A 26974-nucleotide genomic window follows, 5' to 3' on the forward strand; every position below is an offset into this window, starting at 1 on the left:
ATTGAGTTTATTTAATGGAGATTGGGCTGGTTTTGACCACAAGCAGGACATCTGGGATGATGATGCACAGTACAGTTGCATTATGCATGGATGCAACAATACACAAAGAGTGAAAAGTATACATTTCAGGTATACTCCATACAAAATCTACATGTTAGGCTACAGCTGTGCACATGAATGCTGATCTAAACATACAATACCTTTTACCTTACAAACATTAATAAAATAGCATCATTATAAAGGTAGTAAAAATTATTAAATTAAAGTTGCGTGACAATGCCCCTCAGGACTTCTCATGGTGACGACAGTTTTTCTTTAATGGCCACCCCTGTCATACCGTGCCATCAACCAGTACAATACAATTAAACACAGAAAATATAACATGTCAATGTCTATCAAATAAGGATGCATTATCTCCAAGAACACTTTGACTAAGCCGAGAGTCAATTTTAGTTTGCCACACTTTTGTATATCTGGGATGGTTTTCTCAGTTGGTTTTGCAATCTATACCCATGTATAAAATATTAACGACACAACAGATAAATTGGCTGTACATTTTGTACCATCCCAGTGCTCCAGAACATCACCATGTTATGACTGAGATAATACTTAACCTTCCGTCTGCTCTTACACAAAAACAGCCACAACTTACATTATCATCCATCATGAAATGTACACATTGGAATGAATTAACGTTACAAAAATAAAAACAATTGAACAAAATTCCTACCCTTCTTCAAAATATATTTTTGAATTAAAGTGCAATATTTCAATGCATTCCTTTGTGGAAAATATATAACTTACGAAAAAACAAATACATTCTCAATCTTAGTTACCGCAGGGACCTAAACCTAAATGTTGCATTCTCTACCGTATATACAATTCTCCTCGGAAACAAGGAAAAACACATAAATGGACAGACCATTATACTTTTACTAGTCAGTCTAGTAACAACGAATCACAATCCATAATATCTTCCTCCATTGGTCACTATATAAGAACAATCTAACTATTTCCCTATAAGACATCCTTCATCAGGATGAACCAAAACATTATCTTAAATCTCCATATATCAATGCTAGCTCAATGGGTACACTACTACTCAAACATGGCTTGTAATTGGACATTATCATTTTATCCCTTTGAAGCAAAGTGCCTTTAAAGAAATTGATCTCATATTATTGAATATGCAGCTGTTCTGCACAGTTCTGTTTAAATCCAACTTGAATAATTAGTGCGCTATCAGAAAGTGGATGTCTTTAACAAACCATTGGAACATAATGATTGCAACAGACCTGGAATGTGTATGGTATATTCAAACAGATTTTCACAGCTCTGACCAATGGGTTTTTGTGAGACCCCACTGAGATAGGAGCAGTGTGGATCGTGGAAGGTACAGTAGCTTGCGAAAGTATTCACGCCCCTTGACATTTTTCCTATTTTGTTGCCTTTTTTTTAAGCAATGGCTTTTTTCTGGCCACTCTTCCATAAAGCCCAGCTCTGTGGAGTGTACGGGTTAAAGTGGTCCTATGTACAGATACTCCAATCTCAGCTGTGGAGCTTTGCAGCTCCTTCAGGGTTATATTTGGTCTCTTTCTTGCCTCTCTGGTTAATGCCCTCCTTGCCTGGTCCGTGCGTTTTGGTGGGCGGCCCTCTCTTGGCCTGTTTGTTGTGGTGCTATATTCTTTCCATTTTTTTAAATAATGGATTTAATGGTGCTCTGTGGGATGTTCAAAGTTTCTGATATTTTTTTATAACCCAACCCTGATCTGTACTTCTCCACAACTTTGTCCCTGACCTGTTTGGAGAGCTCCTTGGTCTTCATGGTGCCGCTTGCTTGGTGGTGTTGCAGACTGTGGCCTTTCAGAACAGGTGTATATATACTGAAATCATGTGACAGATCATGTGACACAGATTGCACACAGGTGGACTTTATTTAGCTAATTATGTGACTTCTGAAGGTAATTGGTTGCACCATATCTTACTTAGGGGCTTCATAGGAAAGGGGGTGAATACATATGCACACACCACTTTTCCGTTTTTTTTTTTTTTTGCATTTTTTGAAACAAGTTATTTTTTGCATTTCACTTAACCAATTTGGACTATTTTGTGTATGTCCATTACATGAAATCCAAATAAAAATCAATTTAAATGACAGGTTATAATGCAACAAAATAGGAAAAATGCCAAGGGGATGATTACTTTTGCAAGGCACTGTAAATGGCCGAGGAACATTGTACTGATTCTGTACAGTGTTGCAATGTACACTTTTACATTTTACGATCAATAAAATAATGAACATAAAACTGGACTTTTACAGGGCAACAACCAATTCAACCACAAGGATATACTTATCCAACAGTACTCACGTCATAATATTTCACTTCTTGCACTTTACAATGTCAATTTCCCTAACACTTCTCATAGTGGGCACTAAACCAAACAGGTCATACATTTAGGCAACACATGGGCATTTTTCACAATACTGTGCATGGGTATAAACATGATGACTTGGAGTAACACTGACTGAAGAACACTGGGCTTTGAATGACTTTTGACTTGTGCCCGGTCTATTTCGAGACTGGGGTGCCCTCTTGTGTTTGAGACAGTGTATTACACATAGGCCCTAAGCTCCTGCTAACAACTGTTTGATGCCAGCAGTACAGTACCAATGGGTACTTTGAAAAAGGTGGTCAAACAACAAACACATCCCCAATAAACACGTTTCTTATTATTAGTACAGCATTTGAAACTGAAACATTTTCCAAAAATAGATTTTATCTTGTCTGGTGCTTCATAAAAATATCAGCAGAGCAACAGCAGAGTGAAGACTAAATGCAGTACTATAATTCTGTTTCTTAACTATGAAATAAGAACAATCTATAGTTCAATTATGTAGAAAAATGTGACAAGTGCAAGTATTCACAAGAACTCTGAATACAAAAGGGGATAGTTTGATAGTTTGTTTTGATTTGCAAATGTTAGTGTGTGTTGTTGTCGTGATGGGGACGTGAGAATGTCCTCCCTCTCTGTTTAACTGGTCATGTCTAGGCTGTCACCCAGCTGGAAGCTTATCACACTGACAATGGGGTCAAGCCATTCAACTGTAGTCCCTCTTATTCAAAAAGCCATCAAATTATGCACTTGAGAATAAACTTTAACAGAACTAATCTGTGGTACTTTTACCAGAACGTGTGTCATGTGATGGCTTTTTCCTGGAGTTTGAAAACGTTTCATTTGAACAGTGAAAAATAAAGAGTTAAAGAAAATACCTTAAATCCTTATTTTTGGGAACCTTCATACTTTCTGCCGAATAACAAAAATGTCCATGCTGTACTCATTGTTTTGCATTGCAGTGGTTTTGAATTGCAACATTTATTGGAGGCCAAGCTCCCCTCCTCCCCAGTATACAGGAAGTGAAGGGGCTGCTGCTGGCTGAGAGGATATGATGTAATGGTAATGAGCCTTGACGAGTTAAGCAGGTGAACAGAGTGGATGAAGGGCCAGGTAGAGGATCGGGGACAGGGTTAGGACATAATCCCTCTGGAGCTCTCCCAGAGTGGGAGTCTAGGCCAGGGCCAAGGTCCTTCCAAACTCTCCCTGTGAGGTGGCTGTGGAGGGGGCGGGATATGGGGTGGATCCAGACAAAGAAAGAGAGCTAGTGGGGTGTCAGGATGGAAGTGCATCCCCAGACAGCAGAGTGGGGGACTCAGAGGACCAAGGGGACTCAGTTCTCTGCCATGGAGAGAGCCAGGGCTGCTTGTAGTGCCGCCTCTTCATCGATACTGTAGTCCTGCAAACACAGAGTCAGACAGTCACTCACTTTAACATTTGATTTGACAGGACAGGGCCATGGCTGCCTGCAGTGATGACTCCTCGTCAATGCTGTAGTCCTGCAAACACAAAGTCACACAGTCAACCACTGAGCGAATAATGCCAGACACCAAATAAATAAAGCAGACTGCTTTGAGATATGCAGTGCATTCATGTTACAGTACTAGGATATTACATTGACAGTACTAGGATATTACATTGACAGTACTAGGATATTACAGTGACAGTACTAGGATATTACATTGACAGTACTAGGATATTACAGTGACAGTACTAGGATATTACAGTCACATTATTGACAACAGAACTGCTCTAGTCCTATCTAAAGAACAGACGACACAGAGCCCAGACCCCAACCCTTATCCTCACCACAAACGTGTCGTAGGAGAACTTGTGCCGGTGGAGGAGGTGCTGGAGGAAGTTGGAGCTCTTGTAGCTGGGGTCCCCCCAGGGCATGGCTGAACATACAGGACACACCTGGAGGCACACCAACCAATCAACAACCCTGTAATTACCTCACCAGTACACCAAACCAGAATGCAGTAGAATCTCTGTTGGTTTAGGATGCACTCTCATGAAGAATGACATCAACGTTGCGTAACACTTCATATCAGCACATAAATGCTTGAGGAAATTCAGACTAGGACAGTGTCCATGTTCAGACTAGGACAGTGTCCATGTTCAGACTAGGACAGTGTCCATATTCAGACTAGGACAGTGTCCATGTTCAGACTAGGACAGTGTCCATGTTCAGACTAGGACAGTGTCCATCTTCAGACTAGGACAGTGTCCATCTTCAGACTAGGACAGTGTCCATCTTCAGACTAGGACAGTGTCCATCTTCAGACTAGGACAGTGTCCATGTTCAGACTAGGACAGTGTCCATAGTTCAGGGTATAACATAACAGACTGACCACTTTGTTGGGATCGTTGCGGTGGTTTTCCATACAGTGTTTGACCAGCTCCTGTTGGTCCAGATTGCGGGCTCCACAGAACGGGCATGAAAAGGTGGAACGGTTTGGAATATTGCTGCAGGCAGGGAGAAAACACACGTTTAGTAGGAGCCTGTGTGGACATGAGGGTCAGAAAGCAATGTGCTGCAGTGACATTTACGCTAGCCGAGCCACACCCCTTAACAATGTGTTTATTAACTCACTGCTCCATCAGCACTACAGCAAGACAACAGGGCCTATTCACACACTACCCTCCACAGCTAACCAGGAGCAGCCCATTAGAGTCCCATCAGACTTAGGGTTGACAGGTCTCTCAGGTAGGACAGTCTACTAGCTAATGGGAAATGTCTATTTGACAGACATGTCTATTTGAATAGCCGATAAAGGTGCACACTGTATTGTAGACTTTATAGAACAACAATGTCCTCAGAGAAACTATACCAACCAAACATAATTTCAGCCTTGGGCTAAGAAAGTGACAGTTTAGTCAGAATAATGACTTTCTGACAAGTAGACAACACCAGCACTAGATGAGACTCTGCCTTTGTGGTACTGGCAACATCGCCCAATTAAATCATGTTTCGGAATGTGGTAAAAACAACAACCTTGAAAACCGAGAGAAGACACAAGATAAGCTGTTCTGTGTTCACCCGTGAGTTCCAGATGGTTACTATGGACGTGACAGAGCCTGAACACAGTACTCTTCCTCAGACTAGTAACTCAGTGCTTCTAGCACATGTTGGGAGTGGGACCTCCTCTGGCTGAGTTGTTCAGACCCTCCAGACAGAAAGACCCTCCCGATAGACATACCCTCTAGACAGAAGGACAGACAGACATACCCTCTAGACAGAAGGACAGACAGACATACCCTCTAGACAGAGTTAGACGTGACTTGATGTAAAAACAGAAACACTGAAAGGGAGGGAATGAACCAATTCCTCTTTGAAGAGCTAATTATCCCCACCTACCTCCCTCTCTGTACATCATCAAAGACAGAGTACATCTGCTTACAAACACACAGACACACACTTGGAAGAGTGTAGATGGGCATTGATATCCTGCTGCTCTGTGAAAATCAAAGGATGCCTATACCGGTACTGGTATTTGTAAGTAGGCATTTGTGTCTGGGGGTGTTTGTGTCTGTGTGTTCTTACGGGTGTTCATGTGTCAGCAGAAAATCACATCTCCTGAGTCCCTTTACATCAAAGGTATTCACAACATCCCAGAGAGCCAGGAACACCACAGGAGAGCATTACTCATAAAAGACACGCATTCATACTGTTGGGATAAAATGTATTGGGAGTGTGGTTCTGCAGATCAATGCTAGGACAGAAATATTGACTCAAATCTCTTCAGTCTGTCCAAATGGACCCTGATGTCCAGGAGCGACTGAGAGCCCCTCCGAGAGCTTACCTGGGAATGGGCTGTGAAGTGGGGACCACAGGCACAAACTTTGGGCAGTTGGCCATCTGTTCCTGGACCTTTGCGCAAGAGGAGATGTGTGACCTCATTTTGATCAGAGACACCTGGAGCCCACCAGTGGAGAGAGGAGGAGAGAGAGAGAGAGAGAGAGGTAGAGGAACAAGAGAGAGATAGAGACAGAGAGACGTAGAGGAACAGGAGAGAGAGAGAGATGTTATTAAGTGAATAAATTGGCAGGGAGATGTTTTGTGAGTGTGTGTGGTATTGTGTATCATCAAGTGTGCGTCTGTACAGTATGTGTGTTGGCTTGAGACTGGGAGGCCACAGTAGTGTAGTTCACCTTCTTACTGCAGCCCCGACAGGGGGCCTTGTAATTGGACAGCTGTTTCTCCACACTGGAGGACTTGTCCACCTTCTTTGGGTCAAAAGGCATGCGACACAGAGGGCAGAGGGGAGAAGTCACCTGGAGACAGGGCTGCAGACACTCCCCACAGAACCTGCACACACACAGAGACGGAGAGGCAGTCAGTCGTTGCACTGGAACCAAATAATCTAGCCTATACTCTGAGAGAAACTGACTGACAATCGGGACATGTGTCGATTGATACAGTTGAAGTCGGAAGTATACATACACTTAGGTTGGAGTCATTAAAACTAGTTTTTCAACCACTCCACAAATTTCTTGTTAACAAACTATAGTTCGGTTAGGATATCTACTTTGTGCATGACACAAGTAATTTTTCAAACAATTGTTTACAGACAGATTATTTCACTTATAATGAACTGTATCACAATTCCAGTAGGAAGTTTACAAACACTAAGTTGACTGTGCCTTTAAACAGCTTGGAAAATTCCAGGAAATGATGTCATGGCTTTAGAAGCTTCTGATAGGCTAATTGATATAATTTGAGTCAATTGGAGGTGTACCTGTGGATGTATTTCAAGGCCTACCTTCAAACTCAGTGCCTCTTTGCTTGACATTATGGGAAAATCAAAAGAAATCAGCCAAGACCTCAGAAAATTAATTGTAGACCTCCACAAGTCTGGTTCATCCTTGGGAGCAATTTCCAAACGCCTGAAGGTACCACGTTCATCTGTACAAACAATAGTACGCAACTATAAACACCATGGGACCACGCAGCCATCATACCGCTCAGGAAGGAGACGCGTTCTGTCTCCTAGAGATGAACGTACTTTGGTGCAAAAAGTGCAAATCAATCCCAGAACAACAGCAAAGGACCTTGTGAAGATGCTGGAGGAAACAGCTGCGAAAGTATCTATATTCACAGTAAAACGAGTCCTATATCAACATAACCTGAAAGGCCGCTCAGCACGGAAGAAGCCACTGCTCCAAAACCGCCATAAAAAAGCCAGACTACGGTTTGCAACTGCACATGGGACAAAGATCGTACTTTTTGGAGAAATGTCCTCTGGTCTGATGAAACAAAAATAGAACTGTTTGGCCATAATGACCATCGTTATGTTTGGAGGAAAAAGGGGGTCGCTTGCAAGCCGAAGAACACCATCCCAACCGTGAAGCACCTCATGATTATATCTATTTTGTGAAGTGCACCAGTTCCTCCTGCAGCAAAGCACCCCCACAGCATGATGCTGCCACCCCCGTGCTGAAGGAAAATGATGTGGATATATTGAAGCAACATCTCAAGACATCAGTCAGGAAGTTAAAGCTTGGTCGCAAATGGGTCTTCCAAATGGACAATGACCCCAAGCATACTTCCAAAGTTGTGGCAAAATGGCTTAAGGACAACAAAGTCAAGGTATTGGAGTGGCCATCACAAAGCCCTGACCTCAATCCTATAGAACATTTGAGGGCAGAACTGAAAAAGTGTGTGCGAGCTAGGAGGCCTACAAACCTGACTCAGTTACACCAGCTCTGTCAGGAGGAATGGGCCAAAATTCACCCAACTTATTGTGGGAAGCTTGTGGAAGGCCACCCGAAACGTTTGACCCAAGTTAAACAATTTAAAGGCAATGCTACCAACTACTAATTGAGTGTATGTAAACTTCTGACCCACTGGGAATTTGATGAAAGAAATAAAAGCTTAAATAAATAATTCTCTCTACTATTATTCTGACATTTCACATTCTTAAAATAAAGTTGTGATCCTAACTGACCTAAGACAGGGAATTTTACTAGGATTAAACGTCAGTAATTGTGAAAAGCTGAGTTTAAATGTATTTGGCTAAGGTGTATGTAAACTTCCGACTTCAACTGTACATAAAGTCTAAATACAAAGTGAATCAGAGTGATCATTCGGGGCAAGTGTCCCAGAGAAATGTGTAATCTCTATGCTTTAATAACATTCTATGAATCTCTTCAAGGTTTTCCCACACAGTGAACTCCAGTCAGTCTCATTCGACACACACCACAGTGCCAGTAGAGTGGTGGTGTGTATATTTGCTGGGGCAGCATCACTCACAGTCAGACAGACCCAGCATTCACCCATCATCATCTCCTCTGGCGGCTCTGAGCAACGTGGGCACCGCTTGCAGCGCTGGGGCCGAGAAATGCCCCTGTGGTGGCATGCACACAGGCTGAGCAATGGGCACATGAGTCAGCAGTCAGCACTGCCAGGGGGACCTAACACAGGGAGGGAGGGGGGGGGGTAGCATAATGCAGGGGGGGGCACCGTCAGCAAACAGAGGGCCCAGAGAGCTGGTCTTGGGCTGGCCGTGAAACCTCCCCTGATAAATGAGCCAGGAGTTTATACTGCCAGAGTACTGAATCACTGCAGATTTTTACAGCGCTGTCGGATGCTTTATGGCCCTGTCGGCCTGAATGAGAGCGGGTAGGGTAGGGAAATACTTAGTTTCCTCAGGCTCAGGGCTGCAGAGATCAGGGAAGGGCAGAGGACAAAAATGGTTCCCTTTGAACTTGACCGATTTCAGCGTGTAATCTTAAGAGTGGCTACTAGCACCCCAGAGCCACACACCTGCTACTTCATTTGTTGCTATGAAAGCACTTTCGGCAACTCTTTGCCCCATTAAAAATAACAAATCCTGTTCAGCAAATTGGTCCCTTCAAAAAAGTCCAACTAGAGAGAAAAGCCAGGTGTGGAAAGAGAGAACATAAGAATAATCATCCCCTCGATGCCCGAAAATAACCCCATCAAACCAGCTACATGCTAGAGAGCAGAAGAGCAGCCAGCCAAGCAGAGAAAGAGGCATGATGGTGAAGGAGGAGGGGAGGCTATTGGGGAGGGACGGACTCCATCAGCTCATCCTAACAGCATCCACAGCACAGCCCAATCTTGTACTCTGCTTACCACACAGTGATAGGGAGGGTAAATGTTTCCATTAACATTATGTCCACAGAGGCCTGCACAGACACAGATACAATAATGCCCACACAGAGCTCAATTGAGCATGAAAACGTCCCTTCATTCAGAGAGAGCGAAGAGAGAGGAGAGAACAGAGATAAAGAGAGTAGCAGAATATTATTAAAGCAAAGAGCTGAGTGGTCCGATATGCAAAGAGCCATGTTGCACTTCAGAATTCAAATCTCCCTGCATAGCCACAACCAGTCTTGGTTCTAACTGTGTGGGTCTACCACTGTTCTTCTCTTTCAGCTGGTGGCCATCTCCACCTCTCTGCCAGAACTCACCACTTGTGGAAGAAACCATGCAGTCCGCCCTCAGGCAGGCTAATCAAGTGGCTAATAAACTCTTAACAACACAGTGGAGCGCTAAATAACGTCAGGGGAAGTCTATTAAAAGTAATGGCACGGTTTCAGCACCTTAGTTATCACATTAGCATGGGCTTAGTTTTAATAGCTAAACACCTCTCACTTCACTCCATCCATATTCAACTAGCTACATGACCCATGTGACCTCCTCTGGAGTCACTTCCCAGTCACATAGGAAACCCCAAAACACAGCCAATCTAGTCAAAACATGGTCAAATATCCACTTAAGTACCAGATCTGTTTGTTTCCATCCACCCAACAACACTGTTGAGCTGAGATCTGGATGAAGCATAGCCTATGTGCCGACATTAAGATAAAAATATGCTAATAATTAGGCCTAGTGCGTAGACCTAGACCTATTCTCAAGAGAGCCCACAATACTTGGAAATAAATTGCTTTGAGAAATTATACATGAGTGTAGATGCTGGTAATAATATTATCTGGGGATATCATTGCCTCATAATCAAAGGTATACTCAGCTAGCCTACTCATTCAAGGGTTTTTCTTTATTTTTACTATTTTCTACATTGTAGAATAATAGTGAAGACATTAAAACTATGAAATAACACATATGGAATCATGTAGTAACCAAAAAAGTGTTAAACAAATCAAAATATATTTTATATTTGAGATTCTTCAAATAGCCACCCTTTGACTTGGTGACAGCTTTGCACACTCTTGGCATTCTCTCAACCAGCTTCATGAGGTAGTTACCTAGAATGCATTTTAATTAACAGGTGTGCCTTCTTAAAAGTTAATTTGTGGAATTTCTTTCCTTCTTAATGCGTTTGAGCCAATCAGTTGTGTTGTGACAAGGTAGGGGGGGTATACAGAAGACAGCCCTATTTGGTAAGAGACCAAGTCCATATTATGGCAAGAACAGCTCAAATAAGCAAAGAGAAACGACAGTCCATCATTACTTTAAGACATGAAGATCAGTCAATACGGAACATTTCAAGAACTTTGAAAGTTTCTTGAGGTGCAGTCGCAAAAAACATCAAGCGCTATGATGAAACTGGCTTTCATGAGGACCGCCACAGGAATGGAAGACCCAGAGTTACCTCTGCTGCAGAGGATAAGTTCATTAGAGTTACCAGCCTCAGAAATTGCAGCCCAAATAAATACTTCACAGAGTTCCAGTCACAGACACATCTCAACATCAACTGTTCAGAGGGGACTGTGTGAATCAGGCATTCATGGTCGAATTGCTGCAAAGAAACCACTACTAAAGGACACCAATAATATAAAGAGACCTGCTTGGGCCAAGAAACACGAGCAATGGACATTAGACCGGTGGAAATGTGTCCTTTGGTCTGGAGTCCAAATTTGAGATTTTTGGTTTCAACCGCCGTGTCTTTGTGAGACGCGGTGTGGGTGAACGGATGACCTCCGCATGTGTACATCCGTAGTTCCCACCGTAAAGCATGGATGAGGAGGTGTTATGGTGTGGGGGTGCTTTGCTGGTGACACTGTCTGTGATTTATTTAGAATACAAGGCACACTTAACCAGCATGGCTACCACAGCATTCTGCAGCGATACACCATCCCATCTAGTTTGGGCTTAGTGGGACTATCATTTGTTTTTCAACAGGACAATGACCCAACACACCTCCAGGCTGTGTAAGGAGTGATGGAGTGCTGCATCAGATGACCTGGCCTCTACAATCCCCCAACTTCAACCAAATTGAGATGGTTTGGGATGAGTCGGACCGCAGAGTGAAGGAAAAGCAGCCAACAAGTGCTAAGCATATGTGGGAATGCCTTCAAGACTATTGGAAAAGCATTCCAGGTGAAGCTGGTTGAGAGAATGCCAAGCGTGTGCAAAGCTGTCATCAAGGCAAAGGGTGGCTATTTGAACTACATGGTTACTACATGATTCCATATGTGTTATTTCATAGTTTTGATTTCTTCACTATTATTCTACAATGTAGAAAATAAAAAACTTTTGACTGGTAGTGTAATTGCTGCCCATCTTAGTACCAGAGCAGTACAAGTCATTTGCCGTCCTTTTCTACTACCTTAATAAACCAATAGCATCATGAAAGCCGGATGTTGGCCAAATTATTGCTACAATGCTGACACTAGGATCCCAAAACATAAAATGTTAGTGTGTGAGGCTCGGCTAGCATAAATGTCACTGGAGCACATTGCTTTCTGACCCTCATGTCGGAGTCAGTTGCTCCGTGAGGAGTTGTTCGAATTGCGTGCCTGTGTCTATTTTGCAAAGTGTGGTGTCTATCAGGTTAGATCAAAATAAAGTTTGCAGTCTGTCCTCATACCTATTTACGTTCCAGACACTCCAGAAAACTATCCCAAAACACCTATTTATAGATCAATAAAACAGATAGGTGGGAGGAAGGGACTCAAGCTTTTTTGCAGCTCCAAAACAGACCGTTTGAGGAGCCGTTTGATCAGCTGAGATGTAGTGAACCGTGAAGCTCTGTCTGGACAGTGATAAAGGACTGTCTAGGGTTGATACTGTCTCAGAGAATTGACAAGCCAGCATGAGAGGAGTAGCATTGAACAAAGCACATATATTCAAACAGCACTGATGAATACTAAAAGCCAACAGTGCTGAAACAACATCATTTTGGTCTGTCACACTGACAGAAACAAAGATGGAGAACAGGACAGACAGAGCTACAATGGTCTACAGAACATGCAGCGAGCAACAAGAGACTCTTAAAAATGCTAATCTCCCTCTCCTGAAGATAACTCCTACACACAAGTCTGAGGGGAAACTTGTCTCCATATAATTGAAATACAAATCTCTCCCAAGCACCCCAGCAGCAGCAGTCTTTCAAAGTAAGCATCCAGAGCTGCTGTAGCCTAACTCTGGTCTGAAAGACACCTCCAAGGTTATCTTCTAGCTTCGTCTGTCATCACTTAAAGATGCCCGGGTGTAGCACCCTCCTATTAGACAATTAAATCACCGCCGCTGTATTCAACATTCATCAGACAGCAGGCACACTCACACGTTTGCACGTCTTGTGTCTAGTTGAACAGCGGTTAAAGAAAGAGTTGTGGTCAAGTGTGTGGTGACATGGGAGTGACAAACACTCAAGGGTGAACATGGTGTTGTTGAAATACTGTTCTGTACTGCCTAGTTGTAAACATTTTGGCCATGTCCAATATGCTTCCTGATAATTGACATGAAATGCTCACCAATAGATAAAAGATAAGCAGTTGGCTACCATTTAGAATTTTATTTTAGCTTTATTTAACTAGGCAAGTCAGTTAAGAACAAATTCTTATTTACAATGACGGTCTACACCGGCCAAACCCGGACGACGCTGGGCCAATTGTGTGCCGCCCTATGGGACTCCCAATCACGGCCGGTTGTGATACAGCCTGGAATCGAACCAGGGTCTGTAGTGACGCCTCAAGCACTGAGATGCAGTGCCTTAGACCACTGCGCCACTCGGGAGCCCAATATAGGCTACCTAAGGAAGGTCTTAAAGGAGCAGGCGAGAAACTGCCTATTTCTCCAGGAGTAAAAGAGAGTCACCAAAGAACACTATTTTTACACATAGATAGGCCTATCTCCCCATTATAGATAGAGACAATGGCATCGCCTGCCATCACAACGCAGCACACACCTGACCCAAGGATACGGGGAAGACTTGCTGATGCATATGGTATATATGATGATGTATGGTGCTATAAGGAGAGAAGCTCTATAACTGTGTATATTTTATCTACCTTCTCCACCTCCCTCCCTGAAGAAATGGAGAGAGCTGACCATATTTCCTGTGCAGAGAAGGGAGATGAAGCTCTCGGAGAGATATCTGCTGCCACTTCAGGAGAGCAGAGGTAGGCTAATGAGAGCAAATGAAGCCAGGTGCTACTAGAACACAGAAGCCCCAGGGTTGGCTCCTCACCATCTGCACCTCTGCTCAGTTCAATCTACTTCTCAGAACTAAAGTACAGTAGGCACTGCAGCGCATAGAGAAGCAGGAGGAACTCATGGTTGTTTCCCCCCCTGAACAAACACACAGTATAGGAATAGGATACAACCAGATTTAACAGAGCAGAGAGGGTCTGAGTTTGCGAGGGTATTTCACACATTCAGCAAGTTTGACATGCCAGAACATCTTTACATGTGACTTTCAGAAGCTTTGTTCTCAGCTGAAATAAGGCTCTTATCGCACGCTGTCAGATGGGTTTGTCACTGTAACGTTACAGGACAGAATTAAAGGCTCGACGTCACAGAAAACCAGAAGCAGACGGCTAGATGGCTTCTAGCCGCACCACGCATGACAATGAATCCTATAAAAGAAGGTTTTCATTTCCAACCAGTTCTGTACGAACACAGCATCTGCTAGATAGCCATACTGAACCGTACCAAGTTTCCAATCTGTCAGCGGCGCCGATTAAAAACCCTGGGGTAACATCTCTTGAATAGAAGAACCCTGGGATTTTACCAAATCTAAATATGTCTAAATGAGGGAATCCATAGAGCTAGCCTGTATAATATATTGCATTGTCAGAGGAGACTAAGGCTAAGACCTACTGCCCGTCCCAGTCAACCCCTTGCTTATACATCCCGCCTGCACATTGAAACACATGGCTTACGTGACACACCACCGTTAGAGGGGGTGGGGGCGAGGACAGATTGTTTTGACATGACACACCTCAAGGTGCTCTCAGCTGGACATCCTCTGAACGCACCGTAACACCAGTCACTATGTCAACGCAGAGGAAAAAGCCGAGCTCCTCACACATGCTTTTTACTGCCTCTGCAAGTTATTTTGTTTCACGACAACAGGTTTGTGGTCGTCCCCTTCAATGTGCAAGATAATCGCTTCCTTGGATCTTACAGTATAGCCTAGTAGACTGTGTAGTGCAATGTACATCATAGTGTGAGCACTAGGAATGAAAATCCAGCAGTAGGCTAGGTTGTGAAACAAATACATTTTTCATAGAGAGGAAGCCAAGAACAGTCTCAGTACTCAGTAATGGCTTAAAAATAGCCACCTGCTCTTTGTAAAAGAACCAAAATAGATCTGAGGACATTTAAGGACTGCTTCTGCAAATTACTGTCTGCATGAGAGAGAGGCAAAACAAACCCCTCAGTTCTGAGCATTGTACTGAAACTACTAAATTTAAGACACTTAAGTCAGCCTTTCAGGCTACCACCCACATAGGAAGGTTCAGCTAAAGGTATCCTGATGCAACATCACAGACCACACAAACTGCATGATCAGTTTTCTGGAAGGTTGCAATGCCAATGGTGCTTAGCAACAGTCTTTGGTAGTCTACTGTTTTGTTGTTGTAGCTACAGTAGTTACACATTATATTGTCCTTTCCCACAGACCCATTTAGCAGAATGGGGCAGTGGGGAGCTGATTGGAAAGCCATATTGGCCAGAGGAAACAGACTTCAAATCCACTGTGTGACAGTGGGCTCCATGCCAACGCCACAGGAAGCAAAGCAGGTGCATGAGTCTGTGTGTATGTGGTTGTGTGCGAGAGAGACTGCATGCGGAAGCAATGCATGCATACAGTAGTGTTGGAGGTAGAATGTAGTGAGTCACTAGAGTGAGTGGTCTCCTCCATGGCCTGAGGGAGCAGTAAGAGGCTCTCATGTGAGACCTGTGTTCAATCTCCCCAGCAGCAGCTCAGCTAGAGCAGTGGAGAGACACTGAAAGGTATGCCGGCACACTGCATAGCTGAGTGTGAGAACATGAGAATGCAGAACAACCTTGAAGGAATAAAAGCTCCTGATTTGCTCCTTTCCTCCCTCTGTCTCACTCCCTCTCTCAATGGGCAAACTTCATCAAATTACCCAAGACAAGGAGGGAGGTGGGGGATGGGTCAGGAGTCAGGAGTCAGGCTTCCAAGACTGACTTGGGTTCAGCCCACTAACAACGCCACGTGAGGAAGCGAGGGATGGAGGGAGAGAGACACAGAAAAAGAGAGTAGGCGAGGGATGAAGCTTAGGTAAGGTGAGCAGGTGTGTTATTGGACTGGGTTATGCTTATGCACACTGTATGAGACTCAACCATTTATCCATTGAAGCTTTTGTCTATGTTCAAGAGAAGAGTGGGGTAAGGGGTTGAAACAGCCAGATGGAGTCTTCACCACTGAGTGGGATAAGGATTAGTTCTGGCCTCAGAGTTTTTAACAGATTGGGGTTTGCGATGAAGACTAAAGTGCATGCTCTGGAGAATTTGAGTGAGATAACATTGGGATTGTGGAGGGGTCCTTTTGGGGGAGGGATTTGGAATTTACAAACTGATATTCGGTTCCTATCTTAATCATAATATTGTCTATAATGCTGAATAGACCGGAGTCTCTCTGTTTTGTCCAGGGCAAGGTAATACACACACTTGAAAAAGTCATCTCATACCAAGATCAATGGCAAAAAATTAGTTGTCCACATGGATACATGCCTGTGAGTCAGTGGAGGCTGCTGAGGGGAGGACGGCTCATAATAATGGCTGGAATTGAGTAAATTGAATGGTATCAAACACCTGGTTCCCATGTGGTTGACACCATTCCATTGACTCATTTACATTTACATTTTAGTCATTTAGCAGACGCTCTTATCCAGAGCGACTTACAGGAGCAATTAGGGTTAAGTGCCTTGCTCAAGGGCACATTTACGTCATTTAGCAGACGCTCTTATCCAGAGCGACTACAAATTGGTGCATTCACCCTATAGCCAGTGGGATAACCACTTTACAATTATACTTTTTTTTTTTTTTTTTTTTTTTTTTGGGGGGGGTAGAAGGATTACTTTATCCTATCCCAGGTGTTCCTTAAAGAGGTGGGGTTTCAAATGTCTCCGGAAGGTGGTGAGTGACTCCGCTGTCCTGGCGTCGTGAGGGAGCTTGTTCCACCATTGGGGTGCCAGAGCAGCGAACAGCTTTGACTGGGCTGAGCGGGAACTATGCTTCCGCAGAGGAAGGGGAGCCAGCAGGCCAGAGGTGGATGAACGCAATGCCCTCGCCTGGGTGTAGGGACTGATCAGAGCCTGAAGGTACGGAGGTGCCGTTCCCCTCACTGCTCCATAGGCAAGCACCATGGTCTTGTAACGGATGCGAGCTTCAACTGGAAGCCAGTGGAGTGTGCGGAGGAGGGGGGTGACGTGAGAGAACTTGGGAAGGTTGAACACCAGACGGGCTGCGGCATTCTGAATGAGTTGTAGGGGTTTAATGGCACAGGCAGGGAGCCCAGCCAACAGCGAGACTCCATTGCAGCCATTATTATGAGTCGTCCTCCCCTCAGCAGCCTCCACTGCTGTGAGTAGGCCTTTAGCATCACCATGACAATGAGCAGCACCAGGACATGTGCGTGCATGTGTACTTTTCCACTCAGCTCTGTGTGTGTGGTACTGATAGTGCAATCATGACAACAGTGTGTAATTCCATCATCCTCAGCTCTTTTTTCTCCTGCTGGATTACATCCATGTACATTTCATGCTTCAAGTGTTATTGTCAGGATAATAGCACAGACAGGACTTTTAGTTCTGGGTTCAACCAGAACCACTGAGGTTTAATAGAAAATACATTGGATTTCTATATTTAGACTGACTGTATGCATATGTCCTCAAATAACATTTATATGCCCCTCACTGTCCTTATGCTGTATGGATAAAGAGCAGAGAACGTTTTTTTTGTACTTAAGAGAGACATTGGTAATATCTGAGTCAACGACATAACCACTCCTAGTTGAAGTAACGTTAAACACAAAATATAATAATGTACCGTATTAGCATATATTACACAATGTCATGTTTTCTACAGACTTTCATGGGTCTTGATAACTGCTTGGACGCTTTAACTCCTGATGAGGAAGAGGATGGGTTGGGCAAGTGTTAACCTCAGCAATGGTGTGAGATGTGAGATGTTGACATCCACAGAGCCAATCTCACACAGATCGGACTAGCCTACATGCTTGTCAGATAGAAGCGAGCCACAGAAAAGCTGTATGTCCCTGAAAGCAGCAGGCAAATGAAAGAGAGAAGAGCTGCTCTGACAGTGTACCTCACCGAATGTCATCAGCAAACTCAGTACTGCTGGTGGGACAGGCCAACAGACAGCCACACAGCAAACATCTGGAGCAGACTATTCAATCAACCCACCAGACCCACGTTACATCACAGACAAAAAAAAGATGTGAGTCAGACAGAGCCCCGTCTTTAAATGAGCAGCCATATTAAAGCTCCCATTGTCACACTCGTAGAAAAATGTCATCCTAAAAGGGCAGGAGGAACGGTTTGTTTGGCGAGTGACAATGCAGTCGGCTTCAAGTCAACCATACACATTCATTCCTGTAGACACACAGAAGGTGTCAAAAAGGAGAATGAAAGGGAGGTGTTTTCAAAATGCCAGTAATCTTCAGTGTTGACAGCAGAAGAATGGACATCAAGTTGCCCTCAAAAAGAGGCAGAAAAACAAACACAGGTGGTGTTACTTAGTCTACAGCCCTACAATGATGTTCACTAATGTTCAGTTTAGGGGAACAAGGCATAATTGGTCAATAACTGGTGATGATGTGGCGCCTCCAAATTGCTTTTTTAAACTCATTCCAAATGGCTTATAAAACTAGAGAGCTTTCGAACCCCATGGTTTCCAATAATCAACCTTGTGGTGTACTTAAAAAAAACAAGTGTGGCTAAAGATTGTAAAAATGAGTCTTATTGAGGCATATTCATGCAATGTTCACAACCTAACTTTTACAACCACTATTCAGCACGCTTCCTTGTACATGTGAAATGTGAAGTAATCACAGTGAGAGAATGGTGCAGGCAGAAGCTCTGCTCAATGTTCCAGAGGCAGCACATCACAGATCAAAGGCAACTCTCATGTGCCACACTGGGGTTACATTACCCACGTGCCCGAGGCCTAGTCAATGACATTGTGGCTAGTTTATGGTGGAATGCAGTGGTGGGAAAACAAACTCCATTAATAATTCGGCTTTTTCTCTGACTGAGTGCTAAAACGCTACAGAAACATGATAGATCAAACAATGCAATGAGCACCATGAGAATCAAAAACATTTTAATATTGTTGTTTCCAAATATCTTAGTGCTGGCTAAAAGTATACAAAACGGTCTTCCTATTTTCGTCAACACATCTCATTTTAGCCTAGGCAGCCGATAGATAGCGCCCACTATCGGCTGCCCAGGCTAATCTAATTTGTGTTGAGTTAGCCACGCATTCCTCTGTCTGTTGCTATTACGTCTTTATTATGAAAAAACTGTTGTCCAACATTTCTCATCAAATCCGCTATAATGATCCTAGCTAGTATTTCACGTCGATATTGCGTTCCGGGAAGCACTGAACTACCACCAAGCCCGCTTCGTTCTACTGTCTGAGCTCCCTTGCATTCCCTTTGGCAAGTTGGCATCCCTTGAAAAAATGAAACATTATCCCTATCCCAGTATCAATGCAGTTTTATCTATCATAGATGTGCCATTTTTGCTGTGAATCATAAGCATTTTATTGCAAAACCGTTACTTTAAGTGAGAGCAAAAATGAGCTTGACAGCTCTATCTGCAGACTGATAAGTGACAACATCTAATACAAATATTATGTGAGAATATATGCTATATACACAATAGCACGTTGTTGTTGTTTTGTAAGTGAGAGACATTTGTCTGAGAAGCAAGATATCACAAATCCGTCAACTTACGTGTGGGCACAGCTTGCAATGGTGACAGGTTTATGATACACCTCCAGGCAAATTGGGCACGAGAACTGGCTCTCGAGGCTCTCGCCAGAGGCAGCCGCCGCTGCCCCGTTCTGTTGATGCTGCCTGAGCTGATGAGTTGCCGACACAAAGCTGCGAAACATCGCCATCATGAACGCGGATCTCTGCTCGCACTTCGTTCTCGACTATGGCTGTAACTACCTGGGAGTATTCACATCGAGTATTTACATCGATTGTGCACGATGGACATCCTTCGTGTGAATAATGCGTATAAGTAAAGCTACCACGCCTATGTATTGTTTGTGTAAAATAATTTAGCTAACATCAGTCCGCTACACAAGCGCTCGAGAGGACACGCCGAAGCACGAAATAAGTAAACATTACAAGACAGTGCTGGTTGATGAGAGTCGACCAGAGCAGGGCGCTGAACAGATTATTCGATCTTCAAATAATCTTCATTTACAAACAACTGACCAAAATATATCCAGATAATTAAAAGATCAGGGATTTTGCGCAACTGCTAGTTCAGGGCGACTCTCACGAACAAGCAGTACAGCTACAACAAAAATATTACGTTTCTGGGCATTGAAGTCTAGTTCGCGATTTCACCAACTCAGTTTACAGCTGCTTCAAACTACACTCCCAGAATACATTGCTTCATTTTGTTGTAAAATGTTTACGCTATTAGAGTTCTAATTTTCTCTTTTAACTATGTGTTGCAATATTGATTAATGTGATATGTTATACATCCACAAAAATAACAGTGATCAAACTACAAAACGCTCTTCACATGAGTGTGGACAGAATCTCGCTACGTCATCAAAATGCGCGATGTTGTTATTCAAGCGCTTTTGACAGCTATAAGAAATAGGCTGAATTAAATACATCTTGAAATAGCTAAATTAATCTAATGAATTTATCTAGCTAAATAGAGTTTCGAAAAACTCTGGTATCTGCTCACATAGTTTTAACTGGCTCACTGGCAAGCTTGAACCGAAACATTTGTGACAGCTACATTCTGCAATTGTTAGCTAGCAAGCTACAAGGAATTAGAGCTCTTCATCACATAGCTAGCTAACTTGTTCAACTCGACCATGTGCCAGGTTGATGAAGAATACAATGGACAGCTAGAACACAGAGTGACCCCACGGTAAACTATTTGCCCATTTAACAGCTAGATTACCCAGTTGCTTTAGCTGCAGTCAAGCTAATGTCCACGTGTAACTGAGTTCAGCTCGCTAGCTAACGTTTAGTTTAGCTATTTATAATTTTATCTGCTGTAGCAACTGCTTCCATCCACTCACAATACATTTTTGATCGCAGGGTCTCCAACAAATGTGTCAAATGTAAAGAAAATACAGCTGTATTGATCATCCGAGCTGGAGATGCCTTTTGCAGGTAACATTAATTGAACAGCGTTTTGTAATTAAACAGGAGAGGGTTGTCATATCGCAAACTAGATGTATTTGTCTCAAGAACTGACCCCACAGAATTTACAGCAACAATTAGAATGTGGTAATTTATACTTAGTTGTGCATTTTTTGCTATCATTGTCAGCACATCTGCTCTTTGTAGTTAATAATGAAAAGTAATGTATTTATTTGGGTATGTCTTCTGGCCAGGGGCTGCTTCAAGGAGTACTTCATACACAAGTTCCGGGCCATGCTGGGAAAGAACCGGGTCATATTCCCTGGAGAGAAGGTATTGAATATCCATCTATAGCATTTTTGTAAGGTCTTACATAAATCAAACAACTGAGTTGGCATTGTTTCTCTGTTGTAGGTTCTTCTTGCAGTGTCTGGAGGGCCAGCCTCTAGCTCCATGCTGTCACAGGTTCAAGAGGTAGTTGGGCATTTCTAGATGTGTAGTTACACTGTATGTTGCAATTACTGAAATATCACAGGGCTGACATTTTAGATGTAACACATTGACAGTTTCTTCAAATTATTAAGGGTTTCAAACTGTCTTTGTTTTGTTTTTCTGAATAAAAATGAACCTTTTTCCTCTCTCAGGGTTTGAGTCGAGACGCACCGAAGAAGTTGAGATTTGTCCCCGGAATTATCTACATAGATGGTAATGCACAGATGATCATCGATGCTCTTTGGTGCAACATTTTTTGTTTGTTTGTCAAATAGCAGCTTGTTCTGGCCCATTAGACTTGCTCATGTGTGATGATTGTCTATTGCTGTGTCTTGACAGAGGGCGGTGCCTGTGGTCAAAGCATGGAAGAGCGGGAGAGGGCAGTGGCTCAACTGGAGTCTGTTTTCAGAGCCACTAATTACCATTACCACATAGTCCACCTGGAGCAGGTGAGCTGGGTCAGAAAAATGTTGTTTGTAATTCTTTCTGGGATGTGAGACTGAGGTTTGATCATTGGAATTAAATATGTATTATAGCTTGTCACTGTTTAGAATATATGGTTGCATCATCTACTGTCTATCATCTACTGTCTATCATGTCTATTGTCTTTTGCTTTCCATGGTGTTTCAGGTACTCAGTCTCCCCAGCTCAGTGCTAGAGGCAGGATCCTCGGCCACAGAAAAACCTCAGACTGGGTCGAGTTATAAAGCTGCTGTGGACCAATTCATCCATACCAGGAAGAACCAGAACCAGCACCCAGACCTCTCTGTGGAGAATACCCAGAGTCACCTGTCCAGTCAGAGCATGCAGGAGGTCCAGAATGGAATAACCAGCCCCATCACTCCTGAACACAGCCAAGCCCTTCAGAGACTGTTTGCCTCTGTGAGAACACTGACAGCCAAAGAGGATTTGCTACATACACTGAGGTGAGAGATTAGACTGTATCTCCGAGACATGCCATTCAATTATCAGAGCATATGGGGGATGAAAATGTCTGAAATGCTTCTGAAGGTCTAGTTTGTGTTAAGGCCATTTGACTAATGAGGTGTAATACGTTGCTTTGTCCAGGCAGCACCTGATTCTCCACACAGCGAGGACACAGGGCTACACCAAGGTGATGATGGGGGACAGCTGCTCCCGCCTGGCCATCAAACTGCTCAGCAACATCTCTCTGGGGCGAGGGGCATCGCTGGCAACGGACACGGTGAGGAAAAAGACCTCACCTCTTTCAGCTCAGTGGAATAGTGAACATTATGTTTATGCCCTTCTATCGCAATATTTAAAGTACCGTTCGTAGCATCACTGCAGCATTAGCCCACATAGGCACACATTGTGTATAGAGCTCTGACAGCAGTAGCTGTGTCATTTAGAAATGTTGCTGTGTTCACAGGGCTTCTCAGATCCTCGCTACGGAGACGTGGTCATTGTCAGACCCATGAGGGACTACTCCTCTAAAGAAATAGCATATTACAACAGAATGTTTGACATCCCCTCAGTCTTCATCCCTGGCCTGGACACTAAGGTGAGTCGGCTGTGCTCTGATTACTATCATTGTTCTGTAGTGTGGCGCTGTGTGCCAAGTCAGTATTCTTCTCAGAGTATTTTAAGTTTTCTTCCTTCACTGCCTCTTCCAGGCACAAGACAAGGCCAGCATCCAGCGCCTGACAGAGAGCTTTGTCACCAAACTACAGACTGACTTCCCCTCTACTGTCAGCACAATCTACAGGTGAGGATGGGTAGCACAAGGAGGCACACTAGGAACCACTTGTAAGAATGACTTCTATATGGTGCAGTATTTGTAAAGAAAATAGTGGTTGAAGGGGGATTTTGTTAAAAGGATACTATATCAATCTTAAATTAGCCTGTTATGTATCTAGACTAGTGTTAAGATAGCTGTTGATAATGTCTTTTTGAGGATTTTGGTAATGAACACCTGTGTTGATGGTTGTCCTCCAGGACCAGTGAGAAGCTCCACACAGCATGTCCCCCAAAGAACACCAACACACAACCCTCTGCTAAGTGCCTACTGTGTGTCTGTGCCTTGGACACTAAACTAGGTGAGTCACACTGCCAATGTACTGTACTCACTAAATAAAAATATGGCATTTTGTACTGAAAGTAGTTTTTTGTAATCACAGCAATATCTCATCTCTACCTCTCTCTCTCTGCCTCCCCCTGTTCTGTAGAGGAGTTCTCTGCCTATCAGGCCACACTGATCTCAGAGCAGCTGTCTCAGAGGCGGGGCCCAGGCCCTGGGTTCACCCCTGGTACAGCAGCAGCTCCAGAGCCGCCTCCAGCCTCCTCGGCAGGCCAGGGCCAGTGCTGCTCCACTGGAGGGGGCCAGAGTCAGGGCTGTGGGACTGGAGAGGGGGGCTGCTGCTCCTCTGCTAAGTCAGTAGGCATTTATGTCTCCAATGTTTGCATTACAGTACAGCTGGATTGTGTACACTGAGTGTACAAAACATTAAGAACACCTTCCTAATATTGAGTTGCAGCCACACCCCTTTTGCCCTCAGAACAGCCTCAATTCGTCGGGGCATGGACTCTACAAGGTGTCGAAAGCTTTCCACAGGGATGCTGGCCCATGTTGACTCCAATGCTTCCCACTGTTGGCAAGTTGGCTGGATGTCCTTTGGGTGGTGGACCATTCTTGATACACACGGGAATCTGTTGAGCGTGGAAAAACCCATCAGCATTGCAGATCGACACAAACTGGTGCGCCTGGCACCTACTACCATACCCCGTTCCAAGGCACTTCAATATTTTGTCTTGCCCATTCACCCTCTGAATGGCATACATACACAACCCATGTCTCAATTGTCTCAAGGCTTAAAAATCTTTAACCTGTCTCCTCCCCTTAATCTACACGGATTTAAGTGGATTTAAGAAGTGACATCAATAAGGGGTCATAGCTTTCACCTGGATTCACCTGGTCAGTCAGTCATGGAAAGAGAAGTTGTTCTTAATATTTTGTACACTCAGTGTATATTCACACGTTTACATTTAGGGTGAAGTGCCAAGCAACTTGAGGTTGCTTGTACAATAAGAGGCTGTGTTTATTTTGCGATGTTGATGCTATTGAATTAATACAATACTGTGTGTTCTTTCAGGGAACCAGAGATAGTGGATCTTAAAAGCCTGTTGTGTTATAGTTGTAGACTGACCATCAAAGACATGGTAAGTGAAAGGACATCTATCACTTCACATTACTCCTAAACATCAACAAGATCATCTTTACAAAGACTACAGCAGGACAATGTCCAATGTGAACAATTGCCTTTGTTTAACCATGGCCTTTCTCTGTTCTACAGACTGCAGAAGATGCCCTTCCCCAGTACATACTGTCAGAGGCTGAGAGGAGGAAGAGAAGGTGAGATTTACACTACATTCTTTACTCAAAAACAAGAAATACTTGTGAAATAGGTATTTTAATTTGCCCATAATGGCTGCACAGAATATTGAGTTATTACCAGTAGAATTGCACTTAGCATATCCTTATATTTACCTTGTTACTCCTCTTTATGGACTTGTCTAGGTCTCAGATGAGGGAGGAGATCAGTGAGTTCCTGCTAGATGAGGAAGAAGATGAAGCCATCCTGAGGGTCAATGGGTCCTTGTGACAGACATTAATACCCAGTGCTACTGGACAACGTCCAACGGCACACATTAGTGACATTGTTCCCCTGGCAACTATACAGCCAAGGCTGTTTGTCTCAATATGAACTGTAATACCAATTGCTTTTATATTTATTTTCAGTCAGTTGATGAATTATTTGGCTATAAGACAACTATAGACTGATTTTAAACTTTAACTGCAGCCAAAATAAAGCTGCTTTGTACATGGCACTGCTTGGTGGTGAATCTAACATTGATTCAGGTATAACTAATGAATTGAATATGAATGTATGACGCTAAAAGAATGAATAGTTTTTCCATGTCAGGAATAAGTGATCATTTATTTGTACACATTAACAATATTTTCATTGGTTTAGGAGCTGAATCACATTGTATTGGAAATAGAAATATGGTTATTCTTCCACAACAGAGATCCCACAGCAACAACCTACATGGTTCTACATTAGGACTCCCATCAGCATCACCCGGGTTCTCTGAAAATGAGAGCGAACATTTGGCAATAAAGTATAACATGTTTATTAAAGTTAGGAAAGGTTTTGGTTTTAAGTTTGTGCATTTAGGTTTGTGCATATTGGCAACTGCTCAAGCAATGGTTGAACCATATTGTAACCATTCAGAACAAAATATGATTTAAGGCACAATGGTAGCTGTGTGTTCTGTATAGTGTCACAATTTATGAAACTACTCCAGCATGACATTTTCCAGAGATGGGGCTAATGTTGCCTTATGCAATATTCCAGCATGGAGACATTTAGTATGGTTCAGTCTTTACTCTGAACAGTGTTGCTATACTCTGTCATTTAACCACAATGTATTTTACACTTTTTACAAGATTCAAGTCTTGCCATCAATAAGCCTGTAACTTGTTGCAATGTACAAAGTTAGCTTTCCTCCCAATTGAAGCATTTCAATTAGTCAACAGTTTGAGTAAGATTCAGAGATTTGGCTGAATATGATCTAATAGTGTTTTGATTGGAAACAAACACCCTACTTTAGGCCCCTTTTCTCTCAAATTGTCCCCTTTGGGGCTGCATTAGTCCACACTGTGCTGGTCAGTGTAGTGAGGATCCAGCCTGTGACCTGTCAGGGGGCCTGGCTCTTCATTACGGGGTAGTGTCTGTAGGTCGACCCGGCCATCACACCTTCTCATTCAGAAGCCAATCTTTCTGTTGGAACCCAAGCAATAAGACAAGGGGAGACTGGCTTTAGTCTGTGGTCAAAGTGCAAAGCATCTAACCTGCCCTTCTGATTGGAGAGGCTTAGCCAAACCTTCCATAACCAGGGGAGGGGCACTGGAGCAGACCCTTGGCTGCCACACAGCCTCTGGCTCACTGTCTCAGTACGGCCCAGCAGCAGAGGCAAATAGTACTCTCAGTGTACAGAAACAGACAAAACATCCCTTTCCCCCTGGCTAAGAGGAGGGGTTAGTGCACAGCGAAAATAGACCCACTGGAGCTAGCATTGGGTCTGTTAGAGGAAGACCAGGTAGAGGCACCCCTGTGTGTCAGACAGCCCCAGCCAGGGGTGCTCTGGATGTGATGGGACAGCACAGCTTGGGGGAGGGGGGGGGAGGGGGCTAGCGATTGTCACTTGATAGCTTGTCTCTTGTCCACTTAATCATGGTCTCTGGTGAGCGGTAGAGGAAGATGAGTTTGGAGTAGAGCTCCTCCTCCAGCTCTAGCTCTCCGGTCTCCCTGACCAGGAAGATGTCTGTGCACAGCTTGAGGATACGGTTAACACAGGGCAGCTCCTCAAACATAATGGAGTGAGAGATCTCACTGAAGAAGCCCCTCACAAACTTCCCAATCACCAGCACCACCGACACGTACAGACCCATGATCCTGCAATGGACAACAAGTATAGAATGAGCATAACTGAACATAGAGCTCTCTGTCTGAAAATGA

At 43.6% G+C, this 26974-nt stretch overlaps 3 protein-coding genes across 4 annotated transcripts in view; 1 reads left to right on the plus strand and 2 right to left on the minus strand.

Annotated features, from left to right (window-relative positions):
* Positions 1-2057: 2057 nt before the first annotated feature.
* On the minus strand, positions 2058-19726 carry LOC311111807 (E3 ubiquitin-protein ligase RNF166-like; the record flags this gene model as incomplete). The annotated part of the gene is made up of 6 exons (XM_084154662.1): positions 2058-3893; positions 4204-4311; positions 4749-4863; positions 6201-6313; positions 6550-6706; positions 19557-19726. 6 exons carry the CDS (start codon positions 19724-19726, stop codon positions 3825-3827), a joined length of 732 nt encoding a protein of 243 aa, XP_084010788.1. The 3' UTR covers positions 2058-3824.
* On the plus strand, positions 19672-25595 carry LOC311111806 (cytoplasmic tRNA 2-thiolation protein 2-like). Of its 2 annotated transcripts, XM_084154660.1 has the most exons (15): positions 19672-20724; positions 20898-20972; positions 21197-21275; positions 21357-21416; positions 21587-21647; positions 21774-21883; positions 22065-22360; positions 22503-22638; positions 22825-22956; positions 23069-23160; positions 23391-23491; positions 23621-23825; positions 24545-24611; positions 24746-24804; positions 24970-25595. In XM_084154660.1, the coding sequence occupies exons 1-15, from the start codon at positions 20669-20671 to the stop codon at positions 25052-25054; spliced, it is 1614 nt and encodes a 537-aa protein (XP_084010786.1). In that variant the 5' UTR covers positions 19672-20668; the 3' UTR covers positions 25055-25595. The 2 variants fall into 2 exon arrangements, with proteins under 2 accessions (XP_084010786.1, XP_084010787.1); XM_084154661.1 differs by lacking the exon at positions 20898-20972 and having other exon boundaries at positions 20390-20724; positions 24970-25377.
* Positions 25357-26974, minus strand: part of LOC311111805 (piezo-type mechanosensitive ion channel component 1-like) — a 72674-nt gene continuing 71056 nt past the window's right edge. Inside the window, exon 50 of the mRNA XM_084154659.1 lies at positions 25357-26911. Within this exon, the coding sequence (XP_084010785.1) occupies positions 26647-26911 (265 nt within the window). The 3' untranslated portion in view covers positions 25357-26646. The remainder of the gene's footprint in view (positions 26912-26974) is intronic.

The sequence above is a fragment of the Coregonus lavaretus genome (genome assembly GCF_964263955.1).
Source record: "Coregonus lavaretus genome assembly, chromosome: 37".
NCBI classification, from domain to species: Eukaryota; Metazoa; Chordata; class Actinopteri; order Salmoniformes; family Salmonidae; genus Coregonus; species Coregonus lavaretus.

Coding starts and splice junctions, on each gene's coding strand:
- LOC311111806 (XM_084154660.1), top strand. CDS start 20,669: ATGTGCCAGGTTGATGAAGAATACAATGGACAGCTAGAACACAGAGTG. Junction 21,276..21,356: donor TCATATTCCCTGGAGAGAAG/GTATTGAATATC, acceptor TCTCTGTTGTAG/GTTCTTCTTGCAGTGTCTGG. Junction 23,826..24,544: donor GGCTGCTGCTCCTCTGCTAA/GTCAGTAGGCAT, acceptor GTGTTCTTTCAG/GGAACCAGAGATAGTGGATC.